The sequence below is a fragment of the Ochotona princeps genome, chromosome 24 (assembly GCF_030435755.1).
Source record: "Ochotona princeps isolate mOchPri1 chromosome 24, mOchPri1.hap1, whole genome shotgun sequence".
Taxonomy (NCBI): Eukaryota; Metazoa; Chordata; class Mammalia; order Lagomorpha; family Ochotonidae; genus Ochotona; species Ochotona princeps.
The window spans coordinates 34,121,878-34,144,494 of record NC_080855.1 but is presented as its reverse complement, the minus strand read 5'-3'; the positions used below and the strand labels follow the sequence as shown (position 1 = coordinate 34,144,494).

Genomic DNA, 22,617 nt, shown 5'->3' with positions numbered 1-22,617 from the left:
TTGAAAATTTGACTTAACAATGGGATGCTGTCCATGCCCACAATGATGGATTTGTGACACTCTATTTTGAACTATGCTGTTGCAGTGCTATGGGAGACCTCAGTGGGTGGAGTGGGGTTAGAGAACGGGATAATGGAAATCCCAGGGCTGAGGGAACTGTTTCATAAAATGATGATAACAATAATAATTAAGCTTATAAATAATTAAATAAACCTAAAAATAAAGGGGGCTCGAGATGGATCTGACCTAGTAATTGCAATTATCAGTGTGAACATAGGATGCTATGGGAGAAAGAACAATCTGTACCCATAAGAATACTACTCAGCTATTAAACAAAACAAAATGCAGTTCTTTGTGGCCAAATGGGCCAAACTGGAAACCATAATGCTAAGGGAAATGAGCCAATCCCAAAAGATTAAATACCACATGTTTGCCTTAATTTAAGATGACACGATGTTATGTATAACAAGTTATGTTATGAATGTTATATGTTGTGTATAAACCTAAATTGAAATGTCAATGAGGTGGTCACAGAAGGTGGATTAGAAATCGCATTCACTTTTACCATATTGGTTACTCGTTACTATGTCAATTAATTCCATGGTGATGTAAATTTTTGCTGATGGTATGTTGGAGCTTTTAATTGATCGGGATGATAGTCTGCTGGCTCTGTCTTCAGACCAGAGAGTGTATACCTAAGAAGCCGTTGAACTTATCTGGACAATAAGATGCTGGACTCTATGTTTGGTATATGCTTGCAATGGGGGAATCTCAACTGAACTTGAACTGTGGTTATGCAACAAGGTGGAGGAATCCACCATGGTGGGAGGTTTTGGGGAGGGGTGGGGAGAATCCCAGTACCTATGAAACTGTGTCACATAATACAATGTAATTAATGAATTTAAAATAAAATTAAAAAAAAAAAAAAAAAAAAGAGTGGGTGCACACAGAAGAGTTGGATCTGATACCACAGGGGACAAGAGTGCTTCCAGGATCCCAGAACAAAACTGCTAGACTCATAACTCCAACCATGAGGAGAGAGTGGCAGTATCAGCAGTCTGTCAATGGAGTGCATGTGTCCCAATTAGGTCTCCTCAATGGCTTTGACAGAGCAGTGGACAGCACATCCAGAAGCACATGGAGGATATGCCAGGCCATTGGAGCCTACAGAGGACACCTAGTACCATAGCAAAGAGGTCAGAACAAACTGGACAACTACCCCAATGAAGCATGACAGCACATATCAAAGCCAGCTTAGGGGTGGACTGTGCCAACCAATGAACCTTGGAAAGATATCCTCATCCTTGCATCTGTGAGATCAATGTTGAAACCTCTTGAGTAAAACCCTTGAGGCATGCTCCAATTCAAGGACTTTGCAATGACATCTGTTGCTATGCCCCATCCCTCCGGTACTGAGGTGTTTTGGAGGCCGGGTGTGGCTTCTCCCTTTACTCTCTCCTTCCCCATATACAGGAAGAAGGAGAGGAAAATGTGGACACAATGGTTTCACCCATTTTGCCCTGATCCTACACCTTTTCTACTTCAATTGACATAAACATCACCAAAAAACTTTTAAAAAAACAAAAATAAAAACTGCTCATTTCCATTGCTATGTGTAGTTTTTTAGTTTCAATTCATTTTGATGTGATTTTTTTTATCATTTCCTGCTTCCTGTTCACTTTTTCTGTTTTAATAATCCTTGAGATGCATTATCAGGGACTAAGATGGCCAACCGCGTAGAGCTGGTATAAGATGGAGTAGAGAGAGGAGGGGACCAATCCAGCAAACAAACAAAGCAGGAGACACAGAATTGCAGGGAGAGGAGAGGGAAGGTCACTGGAGTTCACTGAAGTAAGAAGATCTACACAGCATGGAGGAACAGCCATAAAACGACAGAAAGGAAAGACAGCACACTGCATGAAACTTGGTGAGTCGTGGTCCCAGGCAGGGGGAAGGCAGTGGAGTCTCAGCTGACCCAGGGAAGACAAAGGAAGCTAAAAAAAAAAAAGTGCCCACACCTGCAGGGGCACAGGCCACTGGAGTGCTGGAGACCCTAAAGGTAGCTACAGGACTGAAAATAGGGGCCATCAACCCGTGCTGAGGTAGAGGACAAGCAGCGGGTGTTTTCCAGCAATGCGCCTCCCAGCAGGTCAGCAGCTTTGAGAGAGTGCAGAGGGGATTAGAGCTCTGCTCTGGGGCTGGGTCGCACCAATCCCCGAATCAGCTCCAAATTGTGGACTAGCTGCTAGAGATTCCAGTGGAATCTCCTGCTGTGCTCAGCCAGAGCCCCAGAGGCTGGGCAACACTTGCCAGAGCCTCCCAACCTGGACGGTAGGGCAGGCTAACAGGGGCACGGCTACGTGCCTTCCACAGCTCCGCTCCTTTGAGAGAGTGCAACAGGGAAAGAAGCCTCGCATGTGAGCAAGGCAGAGTTGTGAACTGGGCGCAGCAAATAACTGAAGACTCAGGTGGATTAGCCTGCTGTGTTCAGCTCAAACCCCAGAGGTGGGACTTTGCTCAAAAATCTGCCAACCCCAGAGGGGCAGCATTTTTGACAGAAAGCTCAGGGGAGAGGAGCAGGGTACTAGGGTTGGATCCACAGAGCTTTCCTAGCCAGCTCCGGGCTGTGGATACCTAGCGGTGGGCAGCTAGAGGCTGGGGCAGAACCCCCTGCTGTGCTCGGTTCAAGTTCCAGAGGCGGAACGCTGCTCAGCAAAGTCTGCTAACTTGGACTAGCAGAGACACAATAGTGTGTCCCCCAGCGACTGTGGGTGGCTAGAGGCTGGGGCAGAACCCCCTGCTGTGCTCGATCCAAGCTCCAGAGGCAGAATGCTGCTGAGCAGAGTCTGCTAATGTGGACTAGCAGAGACACAGTAGTGTGTCCCCCAGCAACTGCGGGTGGCTACAGGCAGGGACAGAGGCCCCTACTGTGCTAGGTTTAAGCTCCAGAGGAGGAACACTGCTCGACAGAGTCTACTAATGTGGACTAAAAGAGACACAATAGTGTGTTTCCCAGCAGCTGCGGGAGGCTAGAGGCTGGGGCAGAACCTCCTGCTGTGCTGGATCCAACCTCCGGAACCTATTCGGCACAGTCTGCCTATGTGGTCTAGCGGGGACACAATATTGTGTCTCCCAGAAGCGCAACATCTTTGAGTGGCAGTTGCAGGGGAAGGGGCCTGGCACCAGGGCTGGGCTGCAGAGCCTCCTGACCCAGCTCGGGGCTGTGAACTACAGACTCCAAGCAACAAGCAGTTGGAGAATCAGGCAGAATCCCCTATTGTGCTCAGCTAGAGCCCCTGAGGCAGTATTGCCACCCAACAGATCTGCTGATCTGGGAAGAAGCACAGGCAAGCAGGGCCATAGCAGTGTGCTTCCCAACAGGGGAGCACGTTTGTGAGGGTATAGTAGGGTATGGAACCGCAGCTCTATATCTGCCCAAAGCAAAGATAAGAAGCCCGAGGTTGCAAAGTCTCTCATCTATACCCTATCCCCACTGGCATACGCAAGACAACACCTAGCCAACTAGCTGCATGGAACTAGATTGCAGAGACATAAACCCAGGCGCAAATGAAACAACCCAACACCCACCCCACCATCACCTGCTGTCAACAATAGAGTAAGAAGAATTATGCTTATGCCAATGTTCCATGCAGCAGCAGCTGGATCACACCTCCTATAGGCTACAGCACTGAGGGCAGCAGCTGTGGACAAGCAAGTCAGAGATTAAAATTCCAAAACGACAAGAAACAACAAAACAATGAGAAGTATCAGAAAAGTAATGACTCAGAAGAAAGATCAAGCACTCTCCCCACCCCCCTAAAAAAAGACTAATCTCAATATCAGAGATGCAAGATGAAGACATAGAGGAAATACCAGATAAGGAATTGAAGAAATTAGTGATAAAATTCATCAAAGACAGCAAGAAGCGCTGGGAAGATTCCAAGGAATTCGAAAACCATGTCACTGCACAAATAATTCGAGTCAAAAGGGAATCCTCGATATAGAGCAGAAAATTGAGAGCCTAACCAATAGAATGAATACAGCAGAGGACAGAATATCAGAATTGGAAGACAATCAGAATGAAAGGCAGCAGCTCATCAAACAGTAGGAGACAAATCTGGAGAAAGCCAATAGGTCCATACTGGAAATGAAAGACAACCTCAAAAAATCAAATATTAGAATAATAGGCTTTCCCGAAGGAGTGGAAAAAGAGATAGGCTCACAACGGGTGCTCAATGAGATAATACAGGAGAACTTCCAGAACACTGGAAATATAAATCCAGCACAAATCCAGGAAGGACAGAGAACCCCCAGCAGATTCAACCCAAAGAGAGCCTCACCCAGACATGTAGTCCTCAAGCTTCCTTCATGCGAATACAAGGAAACTATTCTAAGACAAGTAAGAAGAAAGGATAAGATTACTTTCAGAGGAAGGAAAATCAGAATCACAGCCTATCGCTCAGAAGAAACACTCCAAGCAAGGAGAGAATGGGGTAAAACATTTCAAATATTGAAACAAAACAACCGCCAACTGAGAATAATGTACCCAGCAAAGCTCTCATTTGTATTTGAGAATGAAATCAAATCCTTCAACAGTAAAGAGAAAGTAGAAGAATACATCAGCACGAAACCAGCTCTAGAAAATCTCCTCAGGAAGATGCTAAACCCAGAAAGAAAAACTGAAAACCAAAATCAAAGATGGCTAATGGGAAGACCTCCCCAATTAAAGCCATATGAGAAAAGTCAGCAAACACACACTTGCACGCTTACACGCACATACGGTAGCTAAAAATCACAACCTCTCAATATAATCCCTAAGCACAAATGGCCTAAACTCACCAATCAAAAGACACAGATTAACAGAATGTATCAAAAAACAGAACACAAACATATCATGCCTACAAAAGACGCATCTAACCAAAAAGATGCGAAGAAACTGAAAGTAAAGGGGTGGAAAAAGATATATCACACCAATGGATGAGAAAAAAAGGCTGGGGTAGCTGTCCCAATGTCAGATGATATAGTCTTCAATCTGACAAACATCAAAAAGGACAGGGAAGAATACTATATATTGGTTAGGGATTGATCCTTCAGGAAGTAATTACTAAAGTGAACATATATGCACCAAATTCCAAGCGCCTAACTATGTGAAGCAATTGCTTACGGACTTAGAGGGGAGACATAGATATGCACACATAATTGTGGGTGATCTTAACACCCCATTAACAACAATAGATAGATCAACAAAACAAAAACTCAACAAAGAAACAACAGAGCTCATACAAACACTAGAACAACTGGACTTGGTAGACATTTATAGAACTTTTTATCCTAAGACCACAGATTATACATTTTTTTCAGCAGTGCATGGCACCTTCTCCAGGACAGACCACATAATAGGACACAAAGCTAATCTACAAAACTTCAAAAAGATACGAATCATACCATGTACCTTCTCAGAACACCATGGATTGGAACTGGAAATCAACAATTCAAAATGCCCAAGGAAATAGAGAAACTCTTGGAAGCTGAACAATATGCTATTAAACTAACTATAGGTCAGAGAAGAAATCAAAGATGAAATTTAAAAATTTATGGAAACTTGGGGCGTGGCAGAGTGGCCTAGTGGCTAAGATCCTCACCTTGATCGCATATGGCCGGTGATTCTAATCCCAGCAGCTCCACTTCCTCTCTATCTCTCCTCCTCTCAGCATATCTGACTTTGTAATAAAAATAAAATAAATCTTACAAAAAAATTTATGGAAACCAATGAAAACTCTGACACAATATTCCAAAACTTGTGGGACACGTCCAAAGCAGTGCTACGGGGCAAACTCATCGCAATTGGAGCTCATGTCAAGGCCCAAGAGAGGCGCCAAATACAAGAACTAAGCACACACCTCCAGGAATTCGGAAACACAACAGCAGAAGAGCCCCATACACAACAGGAAACAAGAAATCATCAAAACAAGGGAAGAAATTAATCAGATGGAAATCAAACAAAACTATACACAAAATCAATGAATCAAAAAGCTGGTTTTTTGAGAAGATAAACAAAATAGACAGCCCACTGGCCCAACTGACAAAGAAAAAAACAAGAGAAATCAAGAATTAACAGCATCAAAGATGGAAAAGGAAACATAACAACAGACACGGCAACCATTAAGAACATAATTAGAAATTACTACAAAGCACTGTACTCCAACAAATCAGAAGACCACCAAGAAATGGAAAAGTTCTTAGACTCACACCACCTGCCAAAATTTGGCCCAGAGGCAACAAATGAACTGAACAAACCCATAACTGAAGCAGAGATTGAATCAGTGATTAAAGACCTCCCAACAAAGAAAAGCCCAGGCCCAGACGGATTCACTACACAATTTTACAAAACATTCTGAACACAGTTAACCCCAATCCTCTACACATTCTTCAAAACAATAGAAAAGGAAGCAACCCTCCCAAACTCATTCCACGAAGCCAACATTACCTTAATCCCAAAACCGGACAGAGAACCAAAAGAGAAGGAAAACTACAGACCTATCTCTCTTATGAATATTGATGCTAAGATACTCGACAAAATCCTAGCCAAGAGAATTCAAAAACACATCAGACAGATCATTCATCCGGACCAAGTAGGATTCATCCCGGGAATGCAGGGATGGTTCAACATCCGGAAATCCATAAATGTGATACATCACATCCAAAAACTAAAAACTAAGAATCAGATGATAGTATCAATAGACGCAGAAAAAGTTTTCAACAAAATCGAACACCACTTCCTACTAAAAACCCTAACAAAGTTATGCATTGAAGGAACAATCCACAACATAATCAAAGCAATATATGAAAAACCCAACGCCAGCATCACACTGAATGGAGAAAAACTAGAACACTTCCCACTGAAATCTGGAACAAGACAGGGTTGTCCGCTTTCTCCAATGCTATTCAACATAGTCCTAGAGGTACTTGCTGAGGCCATAAGACAAGAAAAAGAAATCAGAGCAATCCAAATGGGAAACAAAGAAGTCAAGCTTTCACTATATGCAGATGACATGATTCTTTATGTAGAATAACCATGAGACTCAATACAGAGACTGCTAGAACTTATATGAGAATTTGGTAGAGTGGCAGGGTACAAAATTAATGAACAAAAATCAACAGCCACAGTGTATACAAACAGCCCAGAGATGGAAAAAGATTTAACAGCAAGATACCATTCAAAATAACAGAGAAAAGTATGAAGTACCTACAAATTAATCTAACCAAAAATGTAGGAGTCCTATTTGAGGAAAACTACAAACTACTTAAAACAAAAATTGAACAAGACCTCAAAAGATGGAGTAACATCCCATGCTCCTGGATAGGTAAAATCAATATCATTAAAATGTCTATCCTGCCAAAAGCAATATATAATTCAACACAATCCCAATCAAATTGCACAAAACATTCTTCATGAAACTGGAAACACAATGATACAAAGGTTCATCTGGAAACTCAAAAAAACCACGAATAGCTAGAACCATTCTGAAGAACAGGAAGTTAGCAGGGGGAACCACAGTTCCAGACCTCTGGACATACTATAGTTCGGTGGTTATCAAAACAGCATGACACTGGCACAAAGATAGAGAGAAAGGTTGCTTTTTTACTTTGTTGATTGTTTCCCTAGCTGTACAGAAGCTTCTTAGTGTGATGAGGTTCCAATTGTTTATTTTGGTCTCAATTTCTCGGCTTTTAGTCTTTTTTAGGAAGGCAGGGCCTACTCATAAGTGTTGCAGTGTTTTTCCAACATTTTCTTCCAAAAGTTTGAAGGTTTCTGGATGTAGGTTTAGGTCTTTTATCCATTTAGATTTGATCTTAGTGTATGGTGAGAGATGTGGGTCTATCTTTTTGTTTCTGCAGGCTATCAACCAGTTGTCCCAACAGCATTTATTGAATAGACCTTCCCATTTGCTTGGATTGTTGTCTGTCTTTTTGTCTAAGATTAGTTGACTGTATCTGTGTGGGTTTTCATCTGTTGTTTCTATTCCGTTCCACTGATCTTCCTCTCTATCTTTGTGCCAGTACCAGGCTGTTTTGATAACCACTGCCCTATAGTATGTCCATAGATCCAGTACTGTGATTCCCCCTGTTAAGTTCCTGTTCTTCAGAATGGTTCTGGCTATTCATGGTTTTTTTGTGTTTCCAGATGAATCTGTGTATCATTTTTTCCAGTTCAATGAAGAATGTTTTGGGCAATTTGATTGGGATTGCGTTGAATGTATATATTGCTTTTGGTAGTATAGACATTTTAATGATATTAATTTTGCCTATCCAGGAGCATGGGATGCTGTTCCGTCTTTCGAGGTCTTGTTCTATTTGTTTTTTGAGTGTTTTGTAATTTTCTTCATAAAAGTCTTCTACGCTTTTGGTTAAATTTATTCCCAGATATTTCATGCTTTTCTCTGTTATTTTGAATGGTAGCTTGTTGGTTAGATCTTCTTCCATCTCTGGGCTATTTGCATACACTATGGCTGTTGATTTTTGTTCATTTATCTTGCATTGTGCCACTCTGCCAAACTCTCGTGTGAGTTCTAGGGGTCTTTGTATTGAGTTTTTTGATTCTTCTATGTAAAGAATCATGTCTGCGAACAGTGAAATCTTGACTTCTTCATTTCCCATTTGGATTCCTTTGATTTCTTTTTCTTGTCTTATGGCTTCTGCAAGTACCTCTAGGACTATTTTGAATAGCAGTGGTGATAGTGGGAAGCCTTGTCTTGTTCCAGATCTCAGTGGGAAGGGATCCAGTTTTTCTCCATTTAGTATGATGCTGGCATTGGGTTTTTCATATATTGCTTTGATTATATTCTGGATTGTTCCTTCTATCCCCACCCTGGTTAGGGTTTTTAACATGAAGTGGTGTTGAATTTTGTCGAAGGCTTTTTCTGCATCTATTGATACTATTATATGGTTTTTGTTTTTCAGTTTTTGGATGCAGTGTATCACATTTATGGATTTCCTTATGTTGAACCATCCCTGCATTCCCTGGATGAAACCTACTTGATCTGGATGGATGATCTGTCTGATGTGTTTTTTTGTATTCTATTGGCTAGAATTTTGTTGAGACTCTTAGCGTCAACATTCATCAGGGAGATCGGTCTGTAGTTTTCCTTCTCTGTTAATTCTCTATTCAGTTTGGGGATTAAGGTGATATTGGCTTCATAGAATGAGTTTGGAAGAGTTGCTTCCTTTTCTATTGTTTTGAAGAGCTTGTAAAGGATTGGGGTTAGCTCCGGTTGGAATGTTTTGTAGAATTCTGTGGTAAAACCATCTGGGCCTGGGCTTCTCTTTGTTGGGAGCTCTTTAATCACTGATTCTATTTCTGATTCGGTAATGGGTTTGTTCAGGTCTTCTGGTGCTTCTGGGGTGAGTTTTGGTAAGTGGTGGGAGTCTAGGAATCTTTCCATTTTTTGGTGGTTATCGGATTTGTTGGCATATGATTCTTTGTAATAATTTCTAATTATTTCCTTAATGGTAGCAATGTCTGTTGTTATGTTGCTTTTTTCATCTTTGATGCTGCTAATTCTTGCTTTGTCTTGTTTTCTCTTTGTCAGTCGGGCCAATGGGGTATCTATTTTGTTTATCCTCTCAAAGAACCAGCTTTTTCATTCCTTTGTTTTCTGAATGGTTTTTTTAATTTCTTTCTGATTTAGTTCTTGTCTTGTTTTGATAATTTCTTGTTTCTTCTTGTTTGTGGGGTCCTTCTGCTGTTGCTTTTCCACTTCCTGGATGTGTGTGCTTAATTCCTGCATTTGTTGCCTTTCTTGGGCTTTGACGTGCGCACTAATTGCAATAAGCTTACCACGTAACACTGCTTTGGCAGTGTCCCATAAGTTTTGGACTTTTGTATCTGGTTTTTGTTGGTTTCCATTCATTTTTTGATCTCGTCTTTAATTTCTTCTCTAACCCATTGTTCGTTTAATAGCATATTGTTCAGCCTCCAGGAGTTTACATGTTTCCTGGGACATTTTGAGTTGTTGATTTCCAGTTTCACTCCGTGATGGTCTGAGAAGGTACATGGTATGATTCTGATATTTTTGTAGTTAGTTAAACTTGCTTTGTGTCCTATTATGTGGTCTATCCTCGAGAAGGTGCCATGCACTGCTGAGAAGAAGGTGTAGTCTGTGGCCTTAGGATGACATATTCTATAGATGTCTACTAGGTCCAGTTGTTCTATTGTTTGTGTGAGTTCTGTGGCTTCTCTGTTGAGCTTTTGCTGTGTTGATCTATCTATTGGTGTTAGTGGGGTGTTCAGATCTCCCAGAATTATTGTATGTTCATCTATGTCTACCTTTAAGTCCAAAAGTAGTTGTTTCACGTAGCTGGGTGCATCCAGGTTAGAAGCATAAATGTTAAGAATGGCGATTGGTTCTTGTTGAATCCTCCTTTTCAAGAAAATGTAGCGCCCTTCCCTGTCCTTTTTGACGTTCCTTACTTTGAAGTCCATATCGTCTGAGAATAGGACTACCACACCAGCCTTTTTTTCTCGTCCATTGGCATGGAATATTTGTTTCCACCCTTTCACTTTTAGTTTCTTGAGTTTCTTCTGGTTAGATGTGTTTCTTGCAAGCAGCATAAAGTTGGGTCCTGATTTTTAACCCAGTATGCTAATCGGTGCCTTTTGAGTGATGAATTTAAGCCACTTGTGTTGAGGGTTAATATTGAGAAATTATAATTCTGCCGTGCCATATGCTTTTTGAGGCTGTTGGTAATTGATTGTTGTTTGGTGGATGGACGTTCTGTGGGTGGACGTTATTAACAGGAGGTCATGTGCGTGAAGCAGGGGTCACTCCAGAGTGGAGCAGGTGGCAAGGAGGAAGCTTAGATCCCAACCACGAAGACTCCCAGACCTTCACCACAAATTATTAATACAAGCAAAAAGGACTATATCCAAACTGCCAAGGAGGCCACAGTGAATTGGATGCCCTCGGAGTCCGAGTACTCTGAGGTCACCCACCCCCAACTGGAGCTTCCAGAGGGGATGGAAGAAGTCCAAACTCTACCGTGTAGAAACCAATGTCATTGGAAAGAACCAGAAGCCCTGAGCGGTCCGCAGAAACAGAAGAACAATAAACATCCTTCGGGACCAGGGAGGAGAACTTTCTCTGGTCCGAGCCTGGCTCCACCTCTGGACCCCCACCCTCCTTCGCAATGACCATCGGGATCACTCCAAAAACCCCTCATAGCAAACAAACAATCATACAAACTAAAAAATCCTAAAGTAAATAGACAAACAACAAAAAGTAGAGCTTGGCATCTGACAGGAAAGAGTTGGCGTGGATTGGCTCATGCCTCGCTGGGTGGGACACAAAGATTAGTCACCCCTCACCATGGTGTTGAGGATTTTCCTGCACACCTGCCCCCCCAAAAAAATGTTCTGCACCTTAAATGTCGACAAATATCTTGTTAGAGTTACAAGCCAGTCTAGATTATCCTAAAATCTGCCAAGATCAGCAAAATTATACTTCAACACAACAAATGGCTAAATACTAAAATGAAATAGACATGAGACAGCTGAATGGTACCTTATAGCCATTTTAAGGTATATAGCAGCCGGTCATGTATATAAACTAAAATTGAAATGTCAATGAGCTAATCACAGGTTGTGGTTAAGAATTGCTTTTCTTTTTTTTTTTTTTTTAACATACTGGTTACTCAAAACCATGTCAATTCCATAATGTTACAAATTGCTGTTGATGTTATATTGGGACTCTTAATTGACTGTGATGATATTCTACAAGCTTTAACTTTGGACCAGAAATGGTCTCCCCACGAAACTGTTCAACCCATCTGGATAATAAGTAGCTGGACTCTATGCTTGGTATACATTTGCAAGGAAAGAATCTTGATTGAATTTGAACTGTAATACTGCATCAAGGTGGAGGAATCCACCAGGGAGGAGGGGCATGGGGACGGGTGGGGCGATTCCCAGAGCCTATGAAACTGTCACATATGCAAAATAATTAAACAAAAAGATATAGAAGAAGATCAATGGAGCAGAAAAGAAGCATCAGATCTTAACCCACACAAATACAGCCAAATAATCTTTGACAAAAGGACAAACGACAATCCAGACAAATTGGAAGGTCTGTTCAATAAATGCTGTTGGGACAACTGGTTAATAGCCTGTACAAACAAAAAGACAGACCCACATCTCTCACCATACACTAAGATCAAATCTAAATGCATAACAGACCTAAGCCTACACCCAGAAACCTTCAAACTTTTGGAAGAAAATGTCAGAAATACTCTACAAGATCTAGGGGTAGGTCCCTACTTCCTAAAAAGGACACCAAAAACAGTAGAAATCAAGACCAGATTAAACAAATGGGACCTCATCAAACTAAGAAGCTTCTGCACAGCTAGAGAAACAATCAACAAAGTAAAAAAGCAACCCACAGAAAGGCAGAAGACCTTCGCGCACTACGTAGGTGATAGAGGGCTAATCTCCAGAATATACAAAGAACTCCAAAACAACCAAAACACCAAAACAAAAAAAGCCACTCAAGAAATGTGCACGGGAAATGGGCAGACACTTCACAAAGGAACAATCCCAAATGGCAAATAAACATATGAAAAAATGCTCAAGTTCCCTGGCAATAAGGGAAATCCAAATTAAAACATCAATCAGGTACCACCTAACGCCAGTAAGACTGGCACACATGATTAACAGCACCAACAACACTTGTTGGCGAGGTTGCAGGGAAAGGGAACCCTATTCCACTGCTGGTGGGGCTGCAGTTTGGTATAGCCTCTATGGAAATCAGTATGGAGAATATTCGAACAACTCAAAATCAACATACCATATGATCCAGCAATAGCACTCCTAGGAATATATCCAAAACACTTGTTTCATGAGAAACCAACATGCACCCCTATGTTCATAGCAGCACGATCAGTAATTGCAAAAACATGGAAGCAACCAAAATGCCCATCAACAGAGCATTGGATAAAAAAGCTGTGGTTCATCTACTCCATGGGATACTACTCAGCCATTAGAAAAAAACAAACAAACAAACAAAATGCAGTTCCTTGTTGCCAAATGGGCCCAACTGGAAACCATAATGCTAAGGGAAATGAGACAATCCCAAACGGTTAGATACCGTATGTTTGCCTTAATTTAAGTTGATATGATGTTAGTCATAACATGTTATGTTATGGATGTTATGTCATATGTCGTATATAAACTAAAATTGAAATGTGAATGGGGTGGTCACAGAATGTGGTTAAGAAATCATATTTATTTTTAACGTACTGGTTGCTCAATACTATGTCAATTAATTCCATAACGATGTTAATTGTTGCTGATGGTATGTTAGTTCTTTTATTTGATCGGGTGATACTCTGCTGGCTCTGCCCTCAAACCATAGAGGGTCTCCACAAGAAGCAGTTGGACTTGACTGAATTATAAGATGTTGGACTCTATGCTTGGCATATGCTTACAAACAGGGCAACTCAACTGAACTCGAACTGTGGTGATGCAACAAGATGGAGGGACCCACCATGTGGGGAGGGTGTGGGGAGGTGTGAGGAGAATCCCATTTCCTATGAAATTAGAACACAATGTAATTAACGAATAAATTTAATAAAATAAAAAAAGAAAAGAAAAAAAGAGATGCATTATCAGGTCATTTATTTGAGATTTTGATTGCTTTGTAAGCATCTCATGGTATAAATGTCCTTTCAATGCTGTTTTGGCCACATATCATGAGTTGTGATATTTTTTATATTTTTTTAATTTTTTTTCCTACAGATTGATTCAGTGACACATAGGCCACACAGTAGCATAGCTTCTTCAAGAAAGTTTTTATTTCCATTTTCATTTCTTCAGTTTCACATTGGTCATTCAGTAGAATGTTATTTAACTTCATGGAGTAAATTATCTATATTTCTCCTGTTCTTGATTTTTCTATGGCTTTTCATTATGGGTATATTTAATGACTATGTCATACAGACTTTCTTGAACAGGAGTGAAGATACAATGCAGTATGCAACTCTACTTTCAACTTACAAATTGTCTTCCAATGAAACTGTTAAATATGTCTTAACAATAGGATGATGGCTCTCTGCCATTGTCCATACCTACAATGTCAGGATACACTTAAAAGCAGAATGATGGACTGTTTATGATGGAATATACTATTGTGATACTAAAAGGGATACTAAGAAAGGGAAGGTGATTTAGGAGGTGAGAGGGGAAATCCCAAAAACAATGGAACTGCATCAAAAACTAATAAAATTAATTAATTAAAAATACTTGGAAGAATATAAACTTTCAGATTCATACTATGAAACTAATATTGCTCTGATAATAACATTAGATATCAAGGTCTGTGCAGAGGCAACCTGACCAATAAGCTGTCTGCAGATTAAATGACTCAATCAGGGTCTGGCAGAGTAGCCTAGTGTCTAACATTCTTGCCTTCCATAAGCCAGGATCCCTTATGGGCACCACTTTGTATTCCTGCTATTCCTCTATCCATTCTTGCCTGTGGCCTGGGAAGGCAGTAGAGATGGCCCAATGCCTTGGGACCCTGTACTTGCATGGAAATCCAGGGAAGAACCTCCTGGCTTCTGGCTTTGGATCAACTCAGCTCCTGCTGTTATGGCCGTTTGGGTAGTAGACCAGCGCATGCACACTCTTACTTTCTGTCTCTCCTCCTCTCTGTAAATCTGACTTTTGGATAAATAAATGAATCTTTGCAACAGCCAGAAAAGGATGTTGACTACTGGCTTCAGATTAGCTCAACTCCAAATGTTATGGTTATTTGAGGAAGGAATCAGCAGACAAAATATCACTCTCTCGTAACTCCCAGTTTCAACATACAGAAAGCTAAAAGACCACAGCAAATGGGACATGGCCTTCTGTATAGACAGAGATCAAAATAACGGAAGTTGAGTCCAGAAGTAAACATTATTTCCATTTTTCCACTGAATAGCAAGAATGATTTATTTCCATATAAGAGATGGGCTATTCAGTTCAACATTTAGTGCTGGTACAATTGGATAGTGACAGGCCAAAAGAAAAGAGTCAGACCCTTATTTATTATTCTGTACCTAGCTAACTTCAAGGACTGGCACTGTATTGTGAGACATTAAGTCATTTTCTGCAGCAGGGGCATTTCATATGCATTCTGGTTCAAGTCCTGCTGAAACCAATTCCCATCTAGGCTACTGCTAATGTGCCTTGGAAATGCAGCAGAAAATGGCACAAGTTCTCAGGCCCATGCACCATTTAAAGACATTCATGGAGCTCCTACTCCTGGATTTGGCTTTGCCCTGCCCCCAGTACTTGAGGCAATTTAGGAAATAAGCCATATCAGAGATGAAAATTTCTCAGTCCCTCGTTCTCACCTCTACACCCAACCTCACTCGCTGTCTCTGTAACTCTGTCATTCAAATCAATAAAAATAAGTCTTTAAAACATTAAATGCATCAACAGCAGATATAAAACTATACAATTCTAGCATAAAAGCCATAAGGGTTGAGTTCATGGTTTCAGACTTGGAAATGGATTCCTAGAATTGATACCCAAATCACAAACAATAAAAGGAAACACATAAATTTTACATCACCAAAAGTTAATCATTTGCACTTACCCAGCTACTAGCTATACAGCTAAAAGAAACCCACAGAACCGGAAAAAGTAGGATGCTGCACCCTTTGCCATTTCTATACCTGCAGGATCAAGACATGTCTAAATAGCACAATGAGTGACATATGACTGCTTATTAATCAACATACTATTGCAATAATATAGGGGACATCAGAGGAGTGAGGATTTGAAGAGGGGTAAAAGAAATTCAAGAGTCTATGGAATTGTATTATAAGATAAAAATTTAGAAATTAATAAAACTGGAATAAACAAAAAATTATTCACACTTACACAGAAACTGTCAAGAGTGGTAAAAGACAAAAATCAGGAGAAATCTTACAAGCAATTTATCTGTCAGGAGATTTATCTAAACCATAAAGATTTCTTGCAACTCAAAAACACAGAAAAAATAATTCAAGTATTATGACACTGGAAATTGAGTAGACAATTATTGAGAGAAGGCATGAAAATGGTAAATGTTGGTTAATGTGATTATCAATTTGAGGATGAACATTTAAACCAAAATGGGTTATGAATTCTATTCACTAGAGAGGCTATATGATGAAAACGATGGAAGAGTCAAGCACTGGCAAGGAAGAGAAAAAGTTGGAACCTTACATACTCTAGGTGAGAAAGCAAAATTATACAGGTTTTATGAGAAATCGTTGAAAGTTACCGAAATAGCTAAATAGAATTATTGCCACAAATTCTACCACTGAACTTACATTCAAAAGATTGAAATGGATATAAAATCATGAATTTAACATAAATTTTTAAAGAATGAACACAGTTTTCAAGCCAAAGCAATAAAAATTCAAATGCCCAACAACTAATAAATCCATTGATTTAAAAAAATGAAAAGTTACATAATGGAATAATGTTACTTGCTGCTTCATAGAAATGATGTTATGACACACACACATCAACATAGAAAATCATTGAGAACCTAACAATGATTGAAATAAGCCAATCACAAGGGAACATGTATTACACAATTCCATTTGAACACAATTTAAGAAATAGTCATTTTCTGAAAATAAAAGATTAGTGGTACATGGGCAAGGAGTGATGAAGGAAGGAACAGAATTGCTGGAGTGACAAAAATATTCTAGAATTGGCAACAGTGATGACAACTGTACATTTAAAATGGGTACATTGTTGCTTCTGAATTACTTCTCAAGACATTTTAAAAAGAGGAAGAAATGGTGCAATACTTACTGACTGAGAAAAGTAAAGGACTAAAGAAATTAAGATTTAATAGCCTCCTGAGATTTTTTAAGAAAGGATCATGTGGGTTTCTAAGGGAATCAATGTTCACTCCAAATAATGTTGCAGTGATCACATCCATGCTGTATGCCTCAAAGATTCTGTGGAGAGAGATACAAGGACAATTAAAACCAGCACCTACTTGCCATTCTTGAGCCGCACATGCAGCAGGAAGTGCTGAGAAAGCACATGTCAAGCAAAACAGCAGAGAGCCAAACAATTCCTGGACCACATCCGGAGGCAGGCATTGAGGCTCAGTGGCTGAGGTTTAATAAGCACATATCACCAGTCAGAATTCTGTTTCAAATCCAGCCGACCACACTTCTGATCTAGCTTCATGCTAACACATCCCAGTATGCAAAAGATGGTAGTTTAACAGCTTGGTTCCTTATCAGACATGCAGCACATGCATGCGTTCAAACAACCTAGTCTGGTGAACCAGCAAATGGAAGATAGCTCCCTCTCTACCTCTCTCTCTCTCTCTCTCTCTCTCTCTCTCTCTGTCTGTCTCATTGAGATAAACATCTTTATTTTAAAAAATAGAACTACCACCTAGATCATCAGAATGATCATTACTACTATCACTCACATTCAAACATATCAAGGGTGGAAGATACAGTTGTCTTTGCCCTGGGTAGCAGGGACTCTAGTAAAATTAGAGATGCATCTAAGCTCAACCAGAGTTAAAAACCATAATCACACAGGTTTCAGAACTCTGTGCTGTATTTAGACGTAAGACCTAAGCTTTAGCAGGATAGCTGGAATAATTCACTCTTCCCTGGGACTCATGAAGATGGCGCTCATCCAGGTCTTCCCTTACCTTAGAAACTGTCTGCAAAGATGATTTTTTCCTAACACATTACTAAATATCAACACTTTGATCTGAATTACAGAACAATCAATTTTCCCTTCATTCATTGACAAAACTCTAAAATACACCCTCTTTTCCATCTCCAGAATCTGAGGTGGCCCTGAGGGTAGAATTCCCTTTAAAAGGTATATCCAAGAATGACTGTGGTTAAATATAATAACTCTACATTAAACTTATTAACAAGAAGAATTCATAACTGTGTGAAATGCTATCTGCTTCTCCAGGAATTCATAGTTTACAAAGCAGACTCCTGAATAATTCAAAGTTAGTACATTCTGACTGGGAGAGCAAAATTTTCAAAAATTTCAAATGATGCTAATTTTGATGCTGTATTTCATATGTTAGTCCTCTGTCCAAATAGCAGCTCCGCTAATAAATTCCAGCAAACGCACATTCTTGGAGATACCATGTATTAAGTCAGGCACTTGCGTCATTGCACCCCCAGGTGAGACTAGATTGAATCCCTAGCTCTTGGCTTAAGCTTGGCTAATCCCTAGTTGTTGCAGATATTTAGGATCAGGACACAGAATATATCTCGTTCTAGTTCTTTCGTCACACCAAATGAATATACATAATATAAATAAATATTCAAGTTTAGCTAATAAATTATTTTGTTGCCATCCCCAAAGGCTTTTCTGGGGCTTCTCTCTCCACATATTCAAGAAATTTGAAGTAAAAGATATACTTCAGTATTTAGCATTTTTCTAATATAATCAGCAATTCCATGAAGGCATTTTGGTTCTTCCCACACACACACACACACACTGGGACTCTCCTGGCATAGACCCTGCTTCCCGATTTGTACCAAATTCTTCCCTTAGTTCGCAATCCCAATTCCATACCATCTTAAACAAAACACAACAAAACAAAACAAAACAAACAAAAAACTTCCACAGAATCATATTCCTTCTTTCTACACATGAATTTTGTCTCTCAAATAGCCAAAGTGACAGCCAAGCTGGTAAATATTATGTGCTCTATTCCAAGAAAACCCAGTCTGTCCCCAACTTCCTTTCTGTTGCATGTTATCCTTTCTGGTGGAATCACTGGAGTTGTAGCACAAAATACACTCTTTCGTATGTTCACTCTAGGGATTCCAGAAGGAAAAATTTCAACTCCATGCCATGTACTGAAAGAGCCCAGAACCCCACAAATACATTCTTACTTACTTGTTCAAATTGACAGGCTTGCCTTTCTCTGCTTCCTGACTCAAGTTTTTCACCAACACATCTCCATAATGGGCAATGATGGGTAGCATCTAAGTATACACACACACAACACCAGCCACAATGAGATGCAGAGATCCAGGTCACATAAGGAAATAGTTTTCTAATGAAGCAGGAGTGACAAAATAACTCTATATACACCACTTCATCCACAGTTAAAAGTAAATATTCAAGTCAAAAGGATTGGATTATCAAAGCAGAGGTAGTTCATCAACATTTTTAATGAATGCAATTCTCTTCTAGATTATAAAGAGAAAAGGTCAGTTTAAGGAACATTGGTGCCAATAAACTTTCTGCTTCAAATGGACTAGGATTGTCTTTCCATTTTTTTTCCAGACTCAGTTAAGTTTGTAATTAACATATACTAATTTATTACCCCCTTGACTTTTCCACTAGTGAAGGTTGGAGACAACAGTGTTCTTATTCTCTTCCATTCTTCATCCTTAGAATCGGTGACGGAGCTTTTCATAAATCCCATTGGTCCAAAAGACTAAAATTCAAATAAAGACATTTTGCCCAGCATAAGTTCTGAAGATCATCACTGTTATAAATGTTTATTACACACACATCAGGCATCTCAAACTACTTAATAGAAGTCTACCACTTGGTATGCTAACATTATGTGCTCATAAATATTATTCTAAATGCCTAGCCTCATAAGAGAGTAGATGTAATGTGGTCTGAGGCATTTATTTTCCATTTTCCTATAAAAATCAATTTGCCATATATCAGAGAATCTGTCATTCCAGGAGACTAAACAGAAATAGAAACATCCTCTAATATAGAGCACAACAGAAACGAATTGCTGGTGGACATCCAGATGGCCAAAACAGCCTGTATGTTTCTTTGAAACAATTTTGTTTTCCACTCTGCCCTACTCTCTATACACAAAAACATGCACATGAACAACAACTGATATAAGAAGAGAACTTTCCTTAAAAAGTAAAAATACATTTCATTTAGGTTTAGATATTCTGCTTTGAGATATTTATTCCCCCACCAAACCATGAAATCATAGTATCAAAGAACTAAACACAGAAATCCTGTTATTCACAGCACAATGGATGGAATGGAAGCTTATTATATTAAAACAAATAAACATTACACAGAAAAGCAAACACCAAACGTTTCTCTCATGTGTAGAATTTTTATAACACATTCTGAACAAAAAGGAGGCTTTGAAGCACTGCAAGAGGAAATAGAGAAGGATGTTGAATGGCAGGCACCATAACATTGTGTCAAAATAAGATTCAGCATCCTGATACAGAGTGGCACATCTATACTTCACAACACTTATTTTTTTATTGAATGAAACACTGAAAGAGAAAAACTCATAAGCCCTGGCATAAAGAAAAATACAAGAAAATACAAGGAACAGTATCAGTGGGACCCCATAACTGCACCTACTGTGCTATTTATAATTCATATGCCTGCTAATGGCAGAGGAAGGCAAAGGAGACTGACCAAAGTGTTCTGGTTCCTGCATCCATGTGGAAAACCAAGAAGAAGCTCCTGGCTCTGATCTTCATATGGGCCAAACTCTGGCCATTGCAGCAATCTGGGAGTGAACCAATGGATGGACACTCGTGCTCTAAGTCTCACTCTTGCTCTCTTTCACTCTCTGTTTTATTCTTTCTCTCCTGCCACCATCTTTTTCAGTAACAGGCTTCTGGCATATTTAAATGAAAAATCCTTTACAAAATTAAAGTCTAAACATGTTTGTGCTGCTAGTTACACAAATCTGCATATCTGCTCCATGTGGCTAGCTACATACACACACACACACATACACACACACACACACAGAGAGAGAGAGAGAGAGAGAGAGAGAGAGAGAGAGAGAGAGAGAAAAGTGAAACATGAAATCTGATCTGAATTATGTTTGTTTTCTCCTTGCCACTGGAGAAATACACTAATTACGAAATGAAATGAAAAACAAAATGAAACACACATGAAACTTCCCTGATAATTTTGGTACTATACAATATTTAAGAATAAATGCTTAACAATTAATACTTAAACTTGAATAATAAGCATGCCTACCCGTCGGTTTGTGAAGCTGGAGTAACATTCTTTCAGCAGCACTGTTTTCAGCATCTCTGGATCAGTGATGACCAGCACAGGCTGTCGACCATCATACAATCTAATATGGGAAAACAGAAATGATTAAACACAGCAAGCTTAATGCAATAGCCACAACCAAGCAAAGGAACCACACTTGGATCCTGATGTCATGTTTCTCATACTCCTTTTGTATAACACACAGCAACATCCCTTTTTGGTTCAAGTTAGAGTAGGATGTACAGTAAGATTCCAACCACAGAAGACACACTTGTTTTCATACAGGCAAGATCACTCAAGAAAAGTAAAATAAATTTAGAAACTAAACAGCTCATCATGAAAATCACACATATAGAAATAATACTAGATTGCTGCCATGGTGGCATAGCAATTGAAAATCATCACTGGAAAGGCTGCTCAACATTAAAATCAGCTCACAAGTAGCAGCCTGGGAAAGCAGCAGAAGATGGCCCATGTGTTTCTGATCCTGACATCCATGTTGAAGATTGAATAAGCCTCCTGGCTCCTGCTTTCCTTGGTCTCATACAAGCTATTTGGCCACACAGGGACTCAAAACCCAAAGGGAAAATATCTCTTTCTCTGTTTCTCTTTGCCGTTATGATTATGAAAACATAATCAATAAATATTTTGAAAGAATTTTAGAGCATTTCTTAGATCTAGGTTCAAAGAATTTAAAAGATAAGAGGATTTCAAATTTCACTAAGTAAAAGATAAGTTGAATTTGAGGTAAAGTTTTAACTTATGCATAATTTCTTCATCATACACAATTTCAACAAACCCTTTTGTAATACTATGTATTTCATTATTTTTTCAGCTTCCTATTTTGTTATTTTATGATACAGTTCCATAAATACTTAGATTATCTTTCTACTATATTACTATGGTGAAGTCCTTCATAAACAGTCACAAGTCCAACATTCTGCTATTTAAGTATCCTGATATTATATGTATACATAGTAGCAGAGAGCCCAGCATCCTGTTGTTATGGTATATGTAACACTTTCATTGTGAGTCCATTTGTGATTTTGAACTTGAGATGCATACTACATTGTGTCTTCATGTCTGGATAGGATAGTCTCTCTTACACAGCTAGGACGGGGCCTGAGGTGGCTAGACAGAGAGGCACTCAACAACATCCGTGACGGCTGGATAGTTGAGCTGGTTTGATGGAACTAAGCTTCAATATCCATTGACATGTACGAGAGCCAAATGGGATGTGGGACAGACTGGACTAGTCTGCCGCACATACTGGCAAACCAGGGTAGGGGGCGGGCCTGGTGGGGGTTATTGTGGGTCGCTCCAACTAGGCTGCAGCTACCACTGGTCTATGTGAGAGCCGAGCATGTGCTGGGCAGAACCAGGCTGGACTGCAACATTGGTTCCAGTGCAAGTCGGGACTGAAAACAGACCCAAACCAACAGCTGCAACCACCAGCTGATTGTGGTGATGGACTGTGCCAGGCCCTGTGCTTGCTAGAACAAACAAGAATCTAGTCTGGGAACACCTCAGACAAAGTTTCTTTGGAGATCTCCCCAATTAAA

At 39.8% G+C, this 22,617-nt stretch overlaps 1 protein-coding gene across 1 annotated transcript in view; it reads right to left on the bottom strand.

The window, feature by feature from the left end:
- Nucleotides 1-22,617, bottom strand: part of LOC131483197 (cytochrome P450 3A6-like) — a gene marked incomplete at its 5' end in the record, with an annotated part of 51,846 nt that overhangs the window by 14,850 nt on the left and 14,379 nt on the right. Inside the window, 4 exons of the mRNA XM_058680596.1 lie at nt 16,850-16,998; nt 18,938-19,026; nt 19,371-19,484; nt 21,038-21,137. Of these exons, the coding sequence (XP_058536579.1) occupies nt 16,850-16,998; nt 18,938-19,026; nt 19,371-19,484; nt 21,038-21,137 (452 nt within the window). The remainder of the gene's footprint in view (nt 1-16,849; nt 16,999-18,937; nt 19,027-19,370; nt 19,485-21,037; nt 21,138-22,617) is intronic.